The 17256-nt window shown below is 34.6% G+C and overlaps 1 protein-coding gene and 1 pseudogene across 1 annotated transcript; both read left to right on the top strand.

The window, feature by feature from the left end:
* Nucleotides 1–8833: 8833 nt before the first annotated feature.
* LOC145631650 (uncharacterized) lies at nucleotides 8834–13085 on the top strand. Its single transcript, XM_081683776.1, has 5 exons — nucleotides 8834–9224; nucleotides 10517–10817; nucleotides 11314–11472; nucleotides 11624–11919; nucleotides 12650–13085. The coding sequence occupies exons 1-5, from the start codon at nucleotides 9027–9029 to the stop codon at nucleotides 12869–12871; spliced, it is 1176 nt and encodes a 391-aa protein (XP_081539902.1). The 5' UTR covers nucleotides 8834–9026; the 3' UTR covers nucleotides 12872–13085.
* A 516-nt stretch (nucleotides 13086–13601) lies between these two features.
* LOC145631367 (uncharacterized) lies at nucleotides 13602–14009 on the top strand (annotated as a pseudogene).
* The last annotated feature ends 3247 nt before the right edge of the window (nucleotides 14010–17256 follow it).

Below are 17256 nucleotides of genomic sequence, written 5' to 3'. Positions count from 1 at the left end.
GAATACAAATGTTGGGCTAATATTGATGTTAGCCTTCTCGTTGACTTCTCTTTTCATTTTCCTCCTACCTCCACTATATGATCGGAATTTGGAAGATGATTTTGACATTGGAATTTTTTTAATTAGGAGTATTTAGCCTACTTTCACTCAAAGCAATACGACAACTTTTAAGCGTGTGGCCAAAACTAGGTGAACCTAAATGCCATATGTCAATTTCGTCAAGTAATTCATCGATCGATACTTCATTGATTATTGAAGAATATTACTCCGTACTCGTATTATGTCGGCCCTCCTTTAATATCAAAAGACATCTTATTAAACTGAGTTGTAACACGAGTTTCTAATCATTCTATCATACCAATTACTGTACTTTATTTTACTTAATACTTCGCATGTAAATGGACTTATTACACTAACATTTTTTAAAAAAAATAAAAAAAATCTTATTACATTTATATGATTAGACAATTAAGTGATTAAAATTATAGCGTTTAAATGAAAATAAATAATCATGTCTCATTAGCAATTAAATCATACTTGAATGCTTTGTCAAAAACTAAAACATATTACGGAGTACTATTCAAAAAAAAAAAAAAAAAAAAAATCATACTTACAATTTCCAAAATTAGAGATTGGTATTGCCGTATATAAATAAGACTACTAGTGGCAATCCGAAGAGTGTGCAAATGTATCGTCATGAACTTATGGTGTCAACATATACTTAGTATAATAGATTGAAGTTATTGCACATTTATAGCTTGAATCTTGGCTGAACTATTTATGAATTGAAGATTGAATCGGTGTAAATTTCTATCATCTCTGTTTACATTGCGGCTCGGTGAGCTTATCATATTATCGTTGACTTTCTCCCTTTACTCAATGTCACAACTCACAAGGAGATCCAAACACATGTATATATGTATAAATGTATAATGTGATCATTTGAGTAATGCCATATGCCTATATGTTTAATCAAAATGTGCTCTAACATTAAGTGAAGCAATAAATGTGATGCGTATCTAAAATTCAGTTTTAGATTTTTAAACTGAATTTTAAATACACATCACATTATTGGGGCATAGTGATTGGTTTTGAGTGAGAGGTAAAAATTTAAATCTCGATCCCTACAATATTTTGGTGAAGATTAATTTGCTGATATTTGTCTTTTGGGGACGGAATAACTATTAGAGATAATACTCAATTTTTTGGTGTCTAGAGAGCTACAAGAGTGAGGGATGAATATCGAACTCTTAATTACCAGGAATTGGGAAGAAACCTTAGCTATCCCTCACTCTCATAGCTAATAATTAGATTCTTGCACGACATAGGGCATTTTATCTGCGTAGGTGTAATGTGGCTCCCTTGAGAGTTGGGATAGAGATAGCGGAATAACTTGCTAGGTGAATAATGTTGACAAAAACACACTATACATTGAATTTGTAGAGGAAGGCAGGAAGCAAAAATTACTTTGTCGCTTCGATCTTGTACTAGCAACTTGTGACTTGTACTTCCTTGTTAGGTGCATGGTTGAGAAATGAGAAGTAAGAGAGCAAGTACGTACATAAGGAAGCTTAGATTAACAAGTCAAATTTGTCAATTGTCATGGTTAGTTGTTCAAAGGACTCCATCATAAAATAGGGAAAAGAGTATTAAACCAACTTACACTAGCTAACTAGCTTAAAGGAATTGTCATCCTTCCATCACACATAAGGAAGACAATGGGTTAGAGCCCTAACTAAAAAGTGGCTAGCTAGTCGGCTAGACCCTTCCCCTTTAAGAAATTGAATCCAACTATATAAAGTGTGTGGGATTTGAGTCTGAGTGACCTTGAGGGCTTGTTAGAATATGAACCCAATTCATGATTTGGTGTCACAAAGGTTAATTTCAAAATTATGTTAACTTGCTAAAGTTGCAATGGTCAACATTAACCATACATTAGTTTCTTCCTATCCCCTATTGGCCTATTTTCACTCTTATATTATTCCTCAAATATTTCACCATTAGTTCACTTAAAAAAAGAATCACAATTAAAAAAAAAAAAAAAAAAAAAAAAACTCTTTATTTTTCTTAAAACAACACATATTTATTAAAAATTTTAACTTTATTTAATCCTGAAGATTAAAAATCTCTTCCAAACTCTTTGATAAAGAAAAAAAAAACACTTTCAAATTAACCACCAATCATAAAAAGTATGAGAGATGTCAAAGAATCATTTTAGAGGGTTTTTATTATAGAGAGTGGGTGATAGATTAAGTGATTAAAGTCCCCCCCTCCCGGCCCGATTTAAGAACATTATGGAATCGACATTTGTTGGATATTTATGTTGTAAATATTTTAATTAGTATTAATGAAGAATTATGAAGAATAGTGTTGTATGACAAATTGTATGTTTGGATAATTGTAACTCTTCATTGGTAATTGTTAATATGGATAATTGCATTATTTCATTATTTACTATTCATTAATTATGATGGATAATTGTATCTTTTCATTACTTGCGTCTTTTCATCCATGTTTCTTTGTCTATAAATAGTTGTTGGTTGTTCTCATTTATTAATACAGAATATAAGTTTTATTTACTCTCTCAAGATATACATGCATATAGTTGCGGTTACTCTAATCTAGTTTGTTCGCTGGTTTCTTATAATTACAATACCATTTTATAAGAAACGAAACCCGTTCTATCCTGGGAGACAATTGCTTAATAACCTTGGGTATCGTAGAGGGAGCAAAATTGTCTTAAGGACACAACGCAATTTGTTGGGCTCGGGTTATAAAAGTTATATTTTGAATCAAGTATAAAGGTATGTGTAATGTTCATTTAATCTGTTTTATACACTAGATATATATTATTTGATTTTTTGATACTAGTTTTGTGTAGTAACTTTAACAATCTTAAGACAAGTTTTTTTTTTTTTTTTTTTTGTTCTTTTGCATTTCGTATTAAAGTGTCATGAGAGTTTAGAAGTAAAGTTCTAAACTTTGTTCCGATTATTATTCATGCAACTTGTTTGGGATTTGGATGTATTAAATTATTAAGAAGTAAAGTTTTTATGTTTATTTAATTTTTTCTTTTATTGTTTTATTATTGTCGGTCGTTGATGTTGCGTAAAATACTACAATCTAAATTCTTGGTTAGGTGGAGTTTATTTATATATTTTTTAATTAATTAACTCTTATCTAGTGTGGTGCATGTGATTATTTATTTAATCATATTTTCTATTTTTGTGATAGAAATGGCTACAAACACCAATTTGGTTACTCCTTTGCCTAGTGTCAACCACGGGGAAAAGCCAGAAAAGTTCAATGGAACTGATTTTAAGAGATGACAACAAAAAATGTTGTTTTATTTGACTACATTGAACTTGGCGAGGTTCCTCACAGAGGAAGCCCCTAAGTTGAAGGAAGGAGAGGCCGACAAAGATAAGGTCGCCGCCATAGATGCTTGGAAGCATTCCGACTTTTTGTGTCGGAATTATGTACTTAATGGTCTTGACAACACACTTTATAATGTGTATAGTCCGATTAAAACGGCAAAAGAATTGTGGGAAAGTCTAGACCATAAGTACAAGATAGAAGATGCCGGTTCAAAGAAATTCATTGTCGGAAAATTTTTGGAGTTCAAGATGGTGGATAGTAAGACTGTAATGAGTCAAGTCCAAGAACTCCAATTAATTATCCATGAAATACATGTTGAAAATATGACTTTGAGTGAGTCTTTCCAAGTGGCTGCTTGTATAGAAAAATTGCCACCGTCTTGGAAAGATTTTAAGAATTATCTTAAACATAAGAGAAAGGACATGTCACTTGAAGATCTTATTGTTCGGTTAAGCATCGAAGAGGATAATCGAAAAGCCGGTGGCAACACTATCATGTCTTCCAAGGCCAATGTGGTTGAAGGTTCTTCAAAAACCAAGAAAAGAAAGCGTACTAATGATGACTCCAACCAAAGCCACAAAAAGAAGTTTAAGGGTAAATGTTATGGGTGTGGTAAACTTGGTCACAAGGCCAAAGATTGCAGGAATCCCAATAAGAAAAAGAAGAATGCCCAAGCTAGTTTTGTGGAGGTTGATAAGATCTCTGAAGAACTTGATGATGTACATCTTTCAGCAGTGATATCGGAGTGCAACATGGTAGGGAATCCAAAAGAATGGTGGATTGATACAGGTGCAACCCGTCATGTTTGTGCAAACAAGTCAATGTTCTCATCCTATACCCCTGCATCGGAAGGAGAAAAATTGTACATGGGAAATTCTTCAACTTCTATAGTTGAAGGAGTTTGAAAAATAGCACTAAAGATGACTTCTGGCAAGACGGTGACGCTAAATAATGTGCTCCATGTGCCTGACCTTCGCAAGAATTTAGTGTCTGGATCATTACTTAGTAGGAATGGTTTTAAATTGGTCTTTGTATCTGATAAGTTTGTACTTTCTAAGAATGATATGTATGTAGGCAAAGGCTATCTTAGTGATGGCTTATTTAAATTAAATGTAATGACTATTGTAACTAAAGATGACAATGTTAATAAGACTGCTACTTCTGTTTATTTGCTTGAGTCTTCTTATTTATGGCACTCAAGATTAGGCCATGTTAATTATAATTCCTTACGGAAATTAATTAGCATGGAAATATTACCATATTTTGATTGTTCAAAAAGGAAATGTCAAGTGTGTGTTGAATCTAAATTTACTAGACAACCGTTTCATTCAATTGATGGAAGGAATATCGAACCTTTAGATTTAATACATACTGATTTATGTGACATGAAATCACTGCCATCTAGGGGAGGTAAAAATTATTTTGTAACCTTCATAGATGATTGCAGTAGATATTGTTATGTCTATCTTTTGAGTAGTAAAGATGAGGCTATCGGTGCCTTCAAAAACTACAAAAATGAAGTTGAAAATCAATTGGGTAAGAAGATTAAAATAATCAGAAGTGATAGGGGTGGTGAGTATGAATTTCCTTTTGAGGAAATTTGTTCAGAATTTGGTATTATACACCAAACCACTGCTCCTTATGCACCGCAGTCTAATGGAGTAGCGGAAAGAAAAAATAGGACATTAAAAGAAATGATGAGTGCTATGTCCAATAGTTCTGGTTTACCAAAAAATTTGTGGGGTGAGGCTATTCTAACTGCTAATTATATACTTAATAGAGTGCCTCATAAAAAGACACAAAAAACACCCTATGAATTATGGAAAGGAAAGAAGCCATCCTTGAAATATTTTCGAGTGTGGGGGTGTTTAGCTAAAGTTTCAGTTCCTAAGCCTAAAAAGGTGAAATTAGGACCGAAAACTATAGATTGTGTTTTTATTGGATATGCACTGAATAGTAGTGCATATCGGTTTTTGGTATACAAATCAGAAATAGAAGATATACATGTCAATACAATTATTGAGTCAAGGGACGCTGTGTTCTTTGAAGATATTTTTCCGTATAAATCTGAAAAGGGTGACAATAGTCATAAAGATGGGTCAAATAGGAAAAATAAAAGACCTCGAGATATAAAGAGTCTCGAAATAGAGGAGCCTAGACGTAGTAAACGACGAAGGACTTCTACGTCATTTGGTCCAGATTTTCTAACTTTCATGTTAGAAGACGAGCCAAAAACTTTTAAAGAGGCTATGTCGTCTCCAGAATCCTTTCATTGGAAAGAAGCTGTCAATAGTGAAATTGAATCCATAATGCATAATAATACTTGGGAATTAACAAATTTGCCATCTGGTGTTAAGCCCTTGAGTTGTAAATGGATTTTTACGAAAAAGAGAAAAGTTGATGGATCTATTGACAAATACAAGGCAAGACTGGTTGTAAGGGGTAATAACCAACGAGAGGGACTTGATTATTTCGATACATATTCTCCGGTTACCCGAATAACATCCATTAGAATGTTAATTGCTTTTGCAACATTAAATGGCCTTGAAATACATCAAATGGATGTTAAAACAACATTTTTAAATGGCGATCTAGAAGAAGAGATTTATATTCAACAACCGGAAGGGTTTGTTGTTGCCAGACAAGAAAATAAAGTTTGTCGACTTGTTAAATCTCTTTATGGTTTAAAACAAGCACCGAAACAATGGCATAAAAAGTTTGATGATGTAATGTTGTCAAATGGATTTAAAATCAATGAGTGTGATAAATGTGTTTATATTAAGACCACTCATAATGGATATGTTATTGTGTGCTTGTATGTTGATGACATGCTTATAATAGGTAGTGATATTAATCATATTAATGTCACTAAGTGCATGTTAACTAATAGATTTGAAATGAAAGATATGGGTGTTGCAGATGTGATTTTAGGGATTAAAATTCATAGGACATCTGATGGTTTAGCTCTTTCTCAATCTCATTACATTGAAAAAGTTTTGAGCAAGTTTAAGGATTTTGGCATAAATCCCATGAGAACACCCATAGATATTAATTTACACCTTGCCAAGAACAACGGCCAAAGTGTATCTCAGAAAGAATTTGCTCGTATTTTAGGCAGTTTAATGTACATCATGAATTGTACTAGGCCTGATATAGCTTTTGTTGTTAGCAAATTAAGCCGTTTTACGAGTAATCCAAATGGAGATCACTGGAAAGCGCTAAAACGTGTATTGGGTTATCTAAAGCAAACTCAAAATTTTGGCTTGCATTACACTAAATATCCTGTTGTACTTGAAGGTTATAGTGATGCAAATTGGATAACTGGCTCCAAGGATACGAAATCTACCAGTGGATATTTATTTACACTAGGTGGAGGAGCAGTATCTTGGAAGTCATCTAAGCAAACTTGTATTGCTCGATCTACCATGGAGTCTGAATTTATTGCTTTAGATAAAGCTGGTGAAGAAGCTGAGTGGCTTCGAAATTTTCTAGAAGATATTCCTAATTGGCCAAAACCTATTCCTGCTATTTGCATACATTGTGATAGTCAAGCAGCTATTGGAAGGGCAAGGAATGTCATGTATAATGGAAATTCTAGACATATACGTCGTAGACATGATACCATTAGACAACTACTCTCTAGTGGAATTATCACGTTGGACTTTGTAAGGTCAAAGGATAATATTGCGGATCCGTTAACAAAAGGCTTAACTAGAGAGCTAGTGGATAAGTCATCAAAGGGAATGGGGTTAAGACCTATCAATTAGTTATTATAGCGGCTACCCAACCTAGTTGAATGGAGATCCCAAGATCTAGGTTCAAAGGGACAACCAAGTTATGATAACTGTAAAAGCACAATAGAGTACAAAACTCTAATCCATTCCTATATGTGACAATGGTGCTTATACATGAAAGGTTAAGTTTAAGCTTAATATTAAGCTTAGATTTTTAATGATTTCTATTGGAAGGTATAGAAGTCACCTATGTGAGTGTGAGGACGGGCCGCCTCTATGAGAATTTAGAGGTCGAATTCTCTAACACACTTGCTGAACCAGGAGTGTCCATGGCCAAAACGGTCACGAACGTGAGAACAAACTGTTTTAGAGAAATATTTGTGTGATTTCTATTGTCTTAGCTTACATTTCAGAGTTGGCTGTTCAAAGTTGAAAAATACTACTGATCGACTGAGTAAGCTCGATGGACTTCACTAGGGGTGGTTCAAAGTCTTTGACTACTATTCCCAATGCACATATTTTTCGTTGAGTAACCGCAAATTGCATAACATACCTTGATGTTTCATTATGAGTCTTTCTCATTAATGTGGGGGATGATTGTTAGATTTCAGTTGTTTGTGAATGAGAAATTCTTCATTAATGTGGGGGATTGTTGGATATTTATGTTGTAAATATTTTAATTAGTATTAATGAAGAATTATGAAGAATAGTGTTGTATGACAAATTGTATGTTTGGATAATTGTAACTCTTCATTGGTAATTGTTAATATGGATAATTGCATTATTTCATTATTTACTATTCATTAATTATGATGGATAATTGTATCTTTTCATTACTTGCGTCTTTTCATCCATGTTTCTTTGTCTATAAATAGTTGTTGGTTGTTCTCATTTATTAATACAGAATATAAGTTTTATTTACTCTCTCAAGATATACATGCATATAGTTGCGGTTACTCTAATCTAGTTTGTTCGCTGGTTTCTTATAATTACAATACCATTTTATAAGAAACGAAACCCGTTCTATCCTGGGAGACAATTGCTTAATAACCTTGGGTATCGTAGAGGGAGCAAAATTGTCTTAAGGACACAACGCAATTTGTTGGGCTCGGGTTATAAAAGTTATATTTTGAATCAAGTATAAAGGTATGTGTAATGTTCATTTAATCTGTTTTATACACTAGATATATATTATTTGATTTTTTGATACTAGTTTTGTGTAGTAACTTTAACAACATTTAGTTCTCCGTCCAACAAAAGAATTATGACAACATTAAAAACCAGAAAAGCCATGTCTAGACCTGTCGATTCGGGTCATAGGTCGGATTCGGGTCAAATTTTGGGTTGTTTGGGTCATTTTCAAATGCTTTGAATTGCTTGGATCATTACAAATTATGATAAATGAGTCAATTTCGAGTCATTCAGGTCGGGTTCGGATTTTCTCTCAGTAGAACGAGTTTGGAATCAGATCGGAGTACCAATTCGGGTTAGGAATTGACAGGTCTAGCCTTGTCTAGTAGGTTACTACGTTCCAAATACGAGATGGTTTACATAAAGATTATTATCTTGGGTACTTAAAAATCTAGCCATCTTATTTTATGGATCCAAATCATAAACCATATTATTGGCAGTCCAATTTATATGACCCAACAAGCCCAATACAATGAACTACCATGTCCCAACACGAACAACATTAGTTTAATCGTCACCAACAATTTTTAGTTTCCAGAAGATTTCTCTCTCCTCTTCTTTTCTTTTCCTCCAAGAACCTCTTAAGCTTCTTCTATTTATCCTTCTCCCTCGAATCATCCCCAAAATCATTCAAATCCCATTTTTAATTTCTGGGTAACAATCTCCTGAATATAAATAAAATACAACAATAATTTAATCTGGGTTTTTGAGATTTTGGGGGAAATGGGAAGGAATACAGAAACAAAGTTAATACAAGAACTGGTGTTATATGCAGCAAGTGCAGCTCTTAGTTGTTTGGTATTATTTGTTGGGCTTAGACAATTAGACCCTAATCGTGAAGCGTCAAAGAAAGCCCTTGAACAGAAGAAAGAAATTGCTAAGCGTTTGGGTAGACCTCTTATTCAAACTAATCCTTACGAGGTAATCATACTTTTTTTCGGTTTTTATTCTAATTTCTCTTAGTTTTTATGATTTTATTATTGTTTTTCTATCTGGGAATCTTAATTTTGGGTTAATTTTGTTTTTGATTGTGAATTTGGAATTTTCGAGTTAGGGTTTTTGCTGGGGATGATTTTGAATCATGTGTAATATATTGTTTGTATGGTTTTTGTTGGGATAATGTAATTTCATGGTTTATAGGTTGAGAATGTTGTGTATAAATTTCCAATTTGTGTTCTTGTTCATGTCACTTTGTTATAACTTTGATTAAATTGTGCTTGATGTTTAGATGGGTTTTTGTTAATTTTTTTGGCTATTTTGACTTGTGCTCATTTGCTATGTTTGTCTTAAACAATTAGTATTGATGTTAAGGTATGATTATTTTGAATCTTCTGAAAAAGTCAGCATTGGATTTTAAGGGACTAGACTTTGAAAATTTCATTAGGTATCTTGAGCATTGCAGTAAATTTCTTGCCTTACTTAGGGTAATGGAAATCCCTGAGGTCATTGAATGCATCTAGATTCGGAACTTTGACCTAGTACAACGCCTTTACACTGTGAGATAAACTCTTACGTAGAATGTGAAACCATCATTCTTTGATTTTTTTTTTTTTGTAAAAGGATTGTTAGATTTAGTGTTCCCTAATTGGGGTAGGTTACAGATTTTCCTTGAAAAAGTAGGTTTTTTTCGTCATGTGTTAGTATAGGCTGGTTACTCAGGTGCAAGTGATTTAAGTTTCTGACACGTCAAGATTAGAAGCTTCATATATGGGTACAGTATTCTTAAATTGGACATGGGTGCGAGGATGATACGTGTGCAGGGATGATACGTGTGCGGATATACAACATAAATGGAACGTAATCTTGTTTTTAGAAGACTTTCTGCATGCATTGTAACGTATTATTGTTTTTTTGTTGAGATGTTAATGTGAAGCATATTTGTGAGTTGTGGGCATGTATACCACATATACTTCTTTTCCTTCATTCACTTCTTGCATTTTTTTTAGTGTTTGAATGAGCATTGAATTATCGGGTAAGGAAACATGATTGTTGGTGTGTTGAGTTTTGACACGGCTATGAAATGAAGTGTTGTAGTAACATATTGCATCATATAAAAAATTAGAGAGTGCTTAATGACTCATAATGTAGGCATATTTTGGCTTGTAGATTTCAGGGGTTAGCCTTTTTTGTCTCATTACATTTAAATTTTAATAGAATACCCAATGCAATTTCTGACTTTTTATTTTGTAAATTTTTGGTCGACTCTGCTGCAGGATGTTATCGCATGTGATGTTATAAATCCTGACCACATAGAAGTCAAGTTTGACTTAATTGGGGGTTTAGATAGCATCAAGCAAGCACTTTATGAGCTTGTCATTCTTCCATTACGGAGGCCTGAGCTGTTTACGTATGGGAAATTGCTTGGTCCTCAAAAAGGTGTTTTACTTTATGGTCCTCCGGGAACTGGAAAGACTATGTTAGCAAAAGCTATTGCTAAAGAGTCTGGAGCAGTTTTCATAAATGTGAGGATTTCAAATTTGATGAGCAAATGGTTTGGTGACGCACAAAAACTCGGTAAGTTTTAAGCTTGAATTTGCGTGCAGTTTATGGACTTGATGATGCTTGCATCCTTGTGGTGGTCAAGAAAACAACTTTACTTGGGTTAATATTCTTTTTTTGGTGGGAGGGAGGGGGCAATAGACTTGTTTGCATTGTGTGAAGGCATGGCAAGTGCTAATGCTATGTTCTTTGTAGATATCTTGAACATTTAATGCTTTTGGTTTGTTTTAGAAACCATGAGATGAATTTAAGTAATCACAAAGAAAAAAAGATTGAGAAGAAACTTTGAATGTGTCTGTTCACCATTAATTTTGGTAAATTATGACAATCTTAATGTACCATGTGCTTCACTGAAGAATTAAGTCCTTGATATTTTAGAAAAGAGTAATATATATGGGAAAACTAGATTTTGTCTGCTACAGTAAGTGCTTTGGCAGACTTTTTTTATTTTTTTATTTTTTATTATTGACATTTCTTATAGTTGCATAATATCTTTTTAAAATTTTTGCAGTTTCTGCTGTGTTTAGCCTGGCATACAAACTACAGCCTGCTATCATATTCATCGATGAGGTTGATAGCTTCTTGGGACAGCGTAGAAACTCTGATCATGAAGCATTGACAAACATGAAAACAGAGTTTATGGCTTTGTGGGATGGCTTCACAACTGATCGTAAGTTTATTGCATCTGATCTGTAATGATTAATTTTATACATTAAATCATATGCATCTTTACTGAGGACCTTAATTCTTCAATTCATTAGATATTGAATTCACCCTAAGTTGACCACTTGGCTTATGATGATTTTGTCTTGTTTGTATAGAGAATGCCAGAGTGATGGTTCTTGCTGCTACAAATCGTCCATCTGAACTTGATGAGGCTATTCTTCGCCGATTTTCTCAGGCATTTGAGATTGGAATGCCTGTTCGCAAGGAGAGGGCAGAGATATTGAGAGTAATCCTGAAGGATGAGAGGGTAGAGGAAAACATTGACTTTGATTATCTAGCCAGCTTATGTGACGGAAGTACCGGTTCTGATCTATTTGAGCTTTGTAAAAAGGCTGCATATCTTCCAATCAGGGAGCTTTTAGATGATGAGAAGAGTGGGAAACCACATCATGTAAGCAGCCTTTTATGTCGCCCTTTATTGTCATGTTGTTCCTTTCGTTTCTATACTGGACAGGTTTAATTTTATAATCAGTCTAGGATATATGAATCATATGATATGAATGGTGTTTATAATTGGAACTTTTTCATCGTAGTGGGTTAGGGCATGGCTTTTGAGTAATTGACAGAATAAACAAGTATATATTACCCTGTCACTATATATCATGTTTTAGGTCATGAAAAAATAATATGAGATAGATTAAGAGTCTCCCCATATCACCCTTCATGATGTTTAAATTTAGGATTACTGCAAATAAGGACTACTTTGATATGGTGGAGATATGAGGCTCTTAACCAAATAACAGGAATATGGAGAGTTTAATACAATTCCGAAAAAGTAGCCACTGATCAAATGTGGCCTATTTTTTAGGGACAGAGTAAGTCTCATAGTGCATACTTAGTTTCATATCCTCCCTCGGACTAGTTGGTTAGTTCTTGGTTGTTGATTTATAATGCTGGCAAAAAATATTGGAAGTGTAAAATATCCAGCAATTGCTCAAGGAAATGATTTTCCTTTCATGTTTGAATGCTTTTCACCCTTGATTCGGTAATCAAAATTTGATACTTGTAATTTATGATGAAAGGAAGTAGTTGCAGAAAATGGCATTTACTTGATTGTTAACTTGCTTTGCTGCTAAGAAGAGTTTTGAGTGTTGGTTGACTGGTGTTCTATACTTTTTCAGGCTCCAAGGCTGCTGACACAAGCTGATTTAGAGAAAGTCCTTACTACGTCAAAAAAGACCAATGTGGCTGCACATGAATACTCGAGGCTAATGTCGCAATCGTCTTCCTGGTCAACACAAGAGGATGGAGAGGGAGTACCAGTCCAAAACATGATCAATGAGCTCTCAAAGCTTGTTCTCGCCCAAATGTTGAATCTGCAGTCTGATAATCAAGAGAGCTAAGCTGCAATAATTACTGTCTTACTGAAGCTTAGTAGCTAATTTGAAATTAGTAGTCAGGTGGTTGGTTAGATTCTCCACTGATCCAAAGTTTTGTCGAATATCTCAGTCCTTCCTATATCACTATACTACACCATATGGGATGCGATTATATGTATAATTTCTTATTTAACTTGCTTCTTTGGGTGCCTCAAATTCATTTATTGCTGATACAGAATTTACTCCTGTCACTCTCAAAGATACCTTCTGTCAGCCTGTCGCTTGTTTTTGGGAGTGAAAGCTTCTTGAAATCATTGATGTATGGAAGGCTTGCAATATGCTACATATTGTGAGATATAGGGTTAACTTTAAAATTTCAGTGGTTTATATGGTATGTAGTTTTGTTTTTTCTTTCTTGTATTCAGGTAACATAATGTTCATCTAGTAAGCTGTACTCGTAATAATCACATGTAAATGTTCATAGTAAATTGACCTTCAATTCTTTACCACTCATTACCATTTTGGATCCCGACATTGGGTCGAGACAAAAATTTGAGTTCAATAACTTGTGCTTAAATAAGCTTTGTTTGATAACTATCAAATGGTATTTACGTAGTATATGTTTTCCCTGAGATCTCCCATATGGCATGTAATCTAACTATGTAAGCTCCAAGTGTTGAGCTATGCATATCAACCTTGGCCATACCCTTGTATAACATTAACCTGCAATCATCTGATCTTTCTAACTCATCTCATGAACTCGAATTCGCAATTAGTTGTATCTCACCAAGGAGGATGTCATTGTGGAAGAATAAGATACAAATTCAGATCACCTCAAAGTGTGACTGCTTGGAAATGCAATTGTTCAATGTGCTCAAAGAGGGGTAATATCTCTTTTAGTGTTCCTTCTCATGACTTTGAACTAATTTTAGGTGAATCAAACATTACTACATACACTTTTGGTTCTTGCACTGCTAAGCATACATTTTGTAACATCTGTGGCATCACCTCCTTCAACATCTCAAGGTCGAACCCTGATGCTGTTTCGGTTAACTTTGCTTGTGTTGATCCAGGGACTCTCAGGCATGCTGAAATTAAGAGTTTTGATGGCTGTAATTGGGAGCATTCCCATCTCTTGCAAACAGGGAATAGCTCCAATTAGTCACTGTTATTTATCTTTTATGTCTGTTTTTTGAAATGAGAAAGTAAAATCAATAAAACATAATGACATAATTCGAACAGTGTAGTTTAATTTTGTTGTCTTTCTACTCATAAATGACATGTTTCTTCTTGAAAAAAAAAACATGTATTAGACAGAAATATTTCATCATTATTGTTGGCTTGTGCTTGTTTAATTGTTACTGATTTGTTGTTTGCAATTGTTCTCCATATACTTTGATATTATCCTTGATAGGTTTAGTCAAATTAGGCGTCTTACTGATCAAGAGTGTTCAAGTTGTATAATGCTTCTTCCGTTTATTTTAATCATAACTTCCGTGGATGTCATTTATGATATCACATTAATCGTCTTTTGTGATCTCTACATATGGAATAAAAAGGATACCTATACGAATTTTGATTAGATTCGTCTTATCTTTTTATAATTATAACGTACAATTAATCTTACTTTTAGCAGCTGTCAAAAGTTGACCCGATCCGACCCGAAATTGCAACTCAAACCCGATTATAAACTGACCCATCTGAATCTGAAAAAATGGTGACCCAAACCTGACCTGAAACCAAGCCTAGACCCGAGTTGACCCAAGTATGTGAGACCCGAACCCGAACATAAACTGACCTGGAGATGACCCGACCCGAATATAACCCGTAAATTATTGACATGAACCGAGCCCAACTTGAACGGAAATGGACCCAAACCCGTTTTAACCCGTCAAAACCTGAATTTAACCCGACTCGTTACTAACCTGACCTGAATTCAACCCGATTCGTTCCTAACCCGACCCGAATTTAACCCAATTTGTTACACACCCGACCCGAAATCAACCCGACTTGTTATTGACCTGACCTAAATTCAACCCGACTTGGTATTGACCTGACTCGAATTTTACCAAAACAATTACTAACACGACCTAAATATTCAACTCGATCTGTTACTAACCCGACTCGAAATCAACACGACTTGTTATTGACCCGACCTAAATTTAACCCAAATTGTTCCTGACCCGATTTCGAATCACCTTAAATGCAATTTAGACCACCTTATTATTGTTGATCAAAGCATTTTGTCTAGGGAGACCAAGTAAGCCCAAGCCAACAAAAGAAAGGAGCATTATCCTCAAATTTAAGTGTTAAATATAGTATATATTTGTTGTATGGTCAAAGGAGATAATTATCTTCCTAAATTATTGACTATAGTTCCCTAGTATATTGTCATATATATATTATAGTAAAGGAAATAATTAGCTTGATAAAAATGATAATTATCTATTTATAGTTAGTTGAACCCAAATATCACCTAACTTGGAAATTACCCGACCTGATTGTAACCTGCAAATTATTGACTTGAACATAACCCGACTTGACTTCGAGAATGACCCAACTTGGAAATGACCCAACCTGATTATAACCCGCAAATTATTGACTTGAACCGAACCCGACTTGAACCCAAGAATGACCCGACTTGAAAATGATCCGACTAATTATAACCTGCAAATTATTGACTTGAACCGATCGAACCCGACTAAAACCCGAGAAAGACCCGACTTGATTCTAAATCGCAAATTATTTACTTGAATTGAACCCAACTCAAACTCGAGAATTACCCTAACCCGTTTTAACCCGTGAAAACCCGAATTAAACCCGACCTATTGTTCACCCGACCTGTTATTAACCCGACCTAAACCCGATAAAGAGTATGACCCGACATCACTCGACTCAAACATGACTCAACCCAAACCCGACCTGCATAGGTTATGGAATTAATCCGAATTAACCCGATCCGAGCTAACCCGACCCACTCTTACCGACCCAAACCCGATCCATTTACCCGGATTGATAGCTCTATCCGAAACCTCCAAAATGTCTCAAAAAGCGTGGATATTAGCCTTCAATTTTAGAATTTTTTGACTTTTTTCACTCGTAAATAAAAATTGTCGAAATGTTAACCATGGTCCCTAGCTCATACCCTCCAGGAGTCCAATTGGCAGGGTGGAACCATCCAATTTGCCTTTAAACGACTAATTTACCGGTTTACAACTTGTACCGATTTCATTAACTCAAGCTTACCACGAACATTTATGACAACAAATAATGAACAAATATGGTTCCAAACGACATTATATGACCCCAGATGTATCCCCTATAATTTCAAGACTTTTCGACACCGGGACCTGAAGACTCCAAAAAGTCTCAAAAAGCGTGGATATTAGCCTTCAATTTTTGAATTTTTTGACATTTTTTCACTCAGAAATAAAAATTGCCGAAATGTTTACCATGGTTTCTAATATCCTATGGGAGTCCAATTGGGTGGGTGGAACCATCCAATTTGCCTTTAAACGGGTAATTTACAACTTGTGCCGATTTCATTAACTCGAGCCTACCACAAACATTTATGACAACATATAATGATCATATATGGTTCCAAACGGAATTATATGACTCCGAGATGTATCCCCTAAAATCTAAAGACTTTCCGACACCAGGCCCCGAAACCTCCAAAATTTCTCAAAAAGCGTGGATATTAGCCTTCAATTTTGGAATTTTTTGACTTTTTTTCGCCCGTAAATAAAAATTTTCAAAATGATTTCCATGGTTCCTAATACCCTCCGGGAGTCCAATTGGGTGGGTGAAACCATCCAATTTGCCTTTAAACGACAAATTTACCGATTTTCAACTTGCACCGATTTCATAAACTCTAGCCTACCACAAACATTTGTGACAACATATAATGACCATATATGGTTCAAAACGGAATTATATGACTCCGAGATGTATCCCCTAAAATTTAAAGGCGTTCCGACACTGTAGACACCTAAAAATGTCTCTCCAAAACCAAACTCGATGATAAACAACCTTTCACCGCCATTATTGGTCGGGCTGAGTATTTAATCTTGGAGTGATTAAATCCATATTTACATTTCATAAACCATAACTTATTTTCCTCTTTTCGTGCCTTTAAACCCAAAATAGTTCATTTCGTATCCTTTAAAATCATTCATTTCGTGTCCTTTTTATAAAAACGTTTAATCCAGTTTATTTTGGTCCATAATCTGGGTTCAATGATTGAATAGTTGGATGGGGATTTAAAGAGCTTTCCAAAGATATATTATAAGCCCAAATCCGAGTTATTACGAATAAGTTATGGCCAAAATATTAATTTGAGCCCAAACCGAACCTAAGCCCACCTTACCTACGACCTAATGATCATGTGGAGGGTCCAAATTATTTTA

Source organism: Chenopodium album, chromosome 5 (assembly GCF_948465745.1).
Source record: "Chenopodium album chromosome 5, dcCheAlbu1.1, whole genome shotgun sequence".
NCBI classification, from domain to species: domain Eukaryota; kingdom Viridiplantae; phylum Streptophyta; class Magnoliopsida; order Caryophyllales; family Amaranthaceae; genus Chenopodium; species Chenopodium album.
Note: the sequence above shows the minus strand (reverse complement) of the source record. Positions and strands in the feature narration are given on the sequence as shown.

Bases quoted from the DNA above. Each gene is read 5' to 3' on its own strand.
- LOC145631650 (XM_081683776.1), top strand. From the start codon at position 9,027: ATGGGAAGGAATACAGAAACAAAGTTAATACAAGAACTGGTGTTATAT. The intron at 10,818-11,313 runs GTAAGTTTTAAG...AAATTTTTGCAG, and splicing joins TGGTGACGCACAAAAACTCG to TTTCTGCTGTGTTTAGCCTG. The intron at 11,473-11,623 runs GTAAGTTTATTG...TTGTTTGTATAG, and splicing joins GGATGGCTTCACAACTGATC to AGAATGCCAGAGTGATGGTT.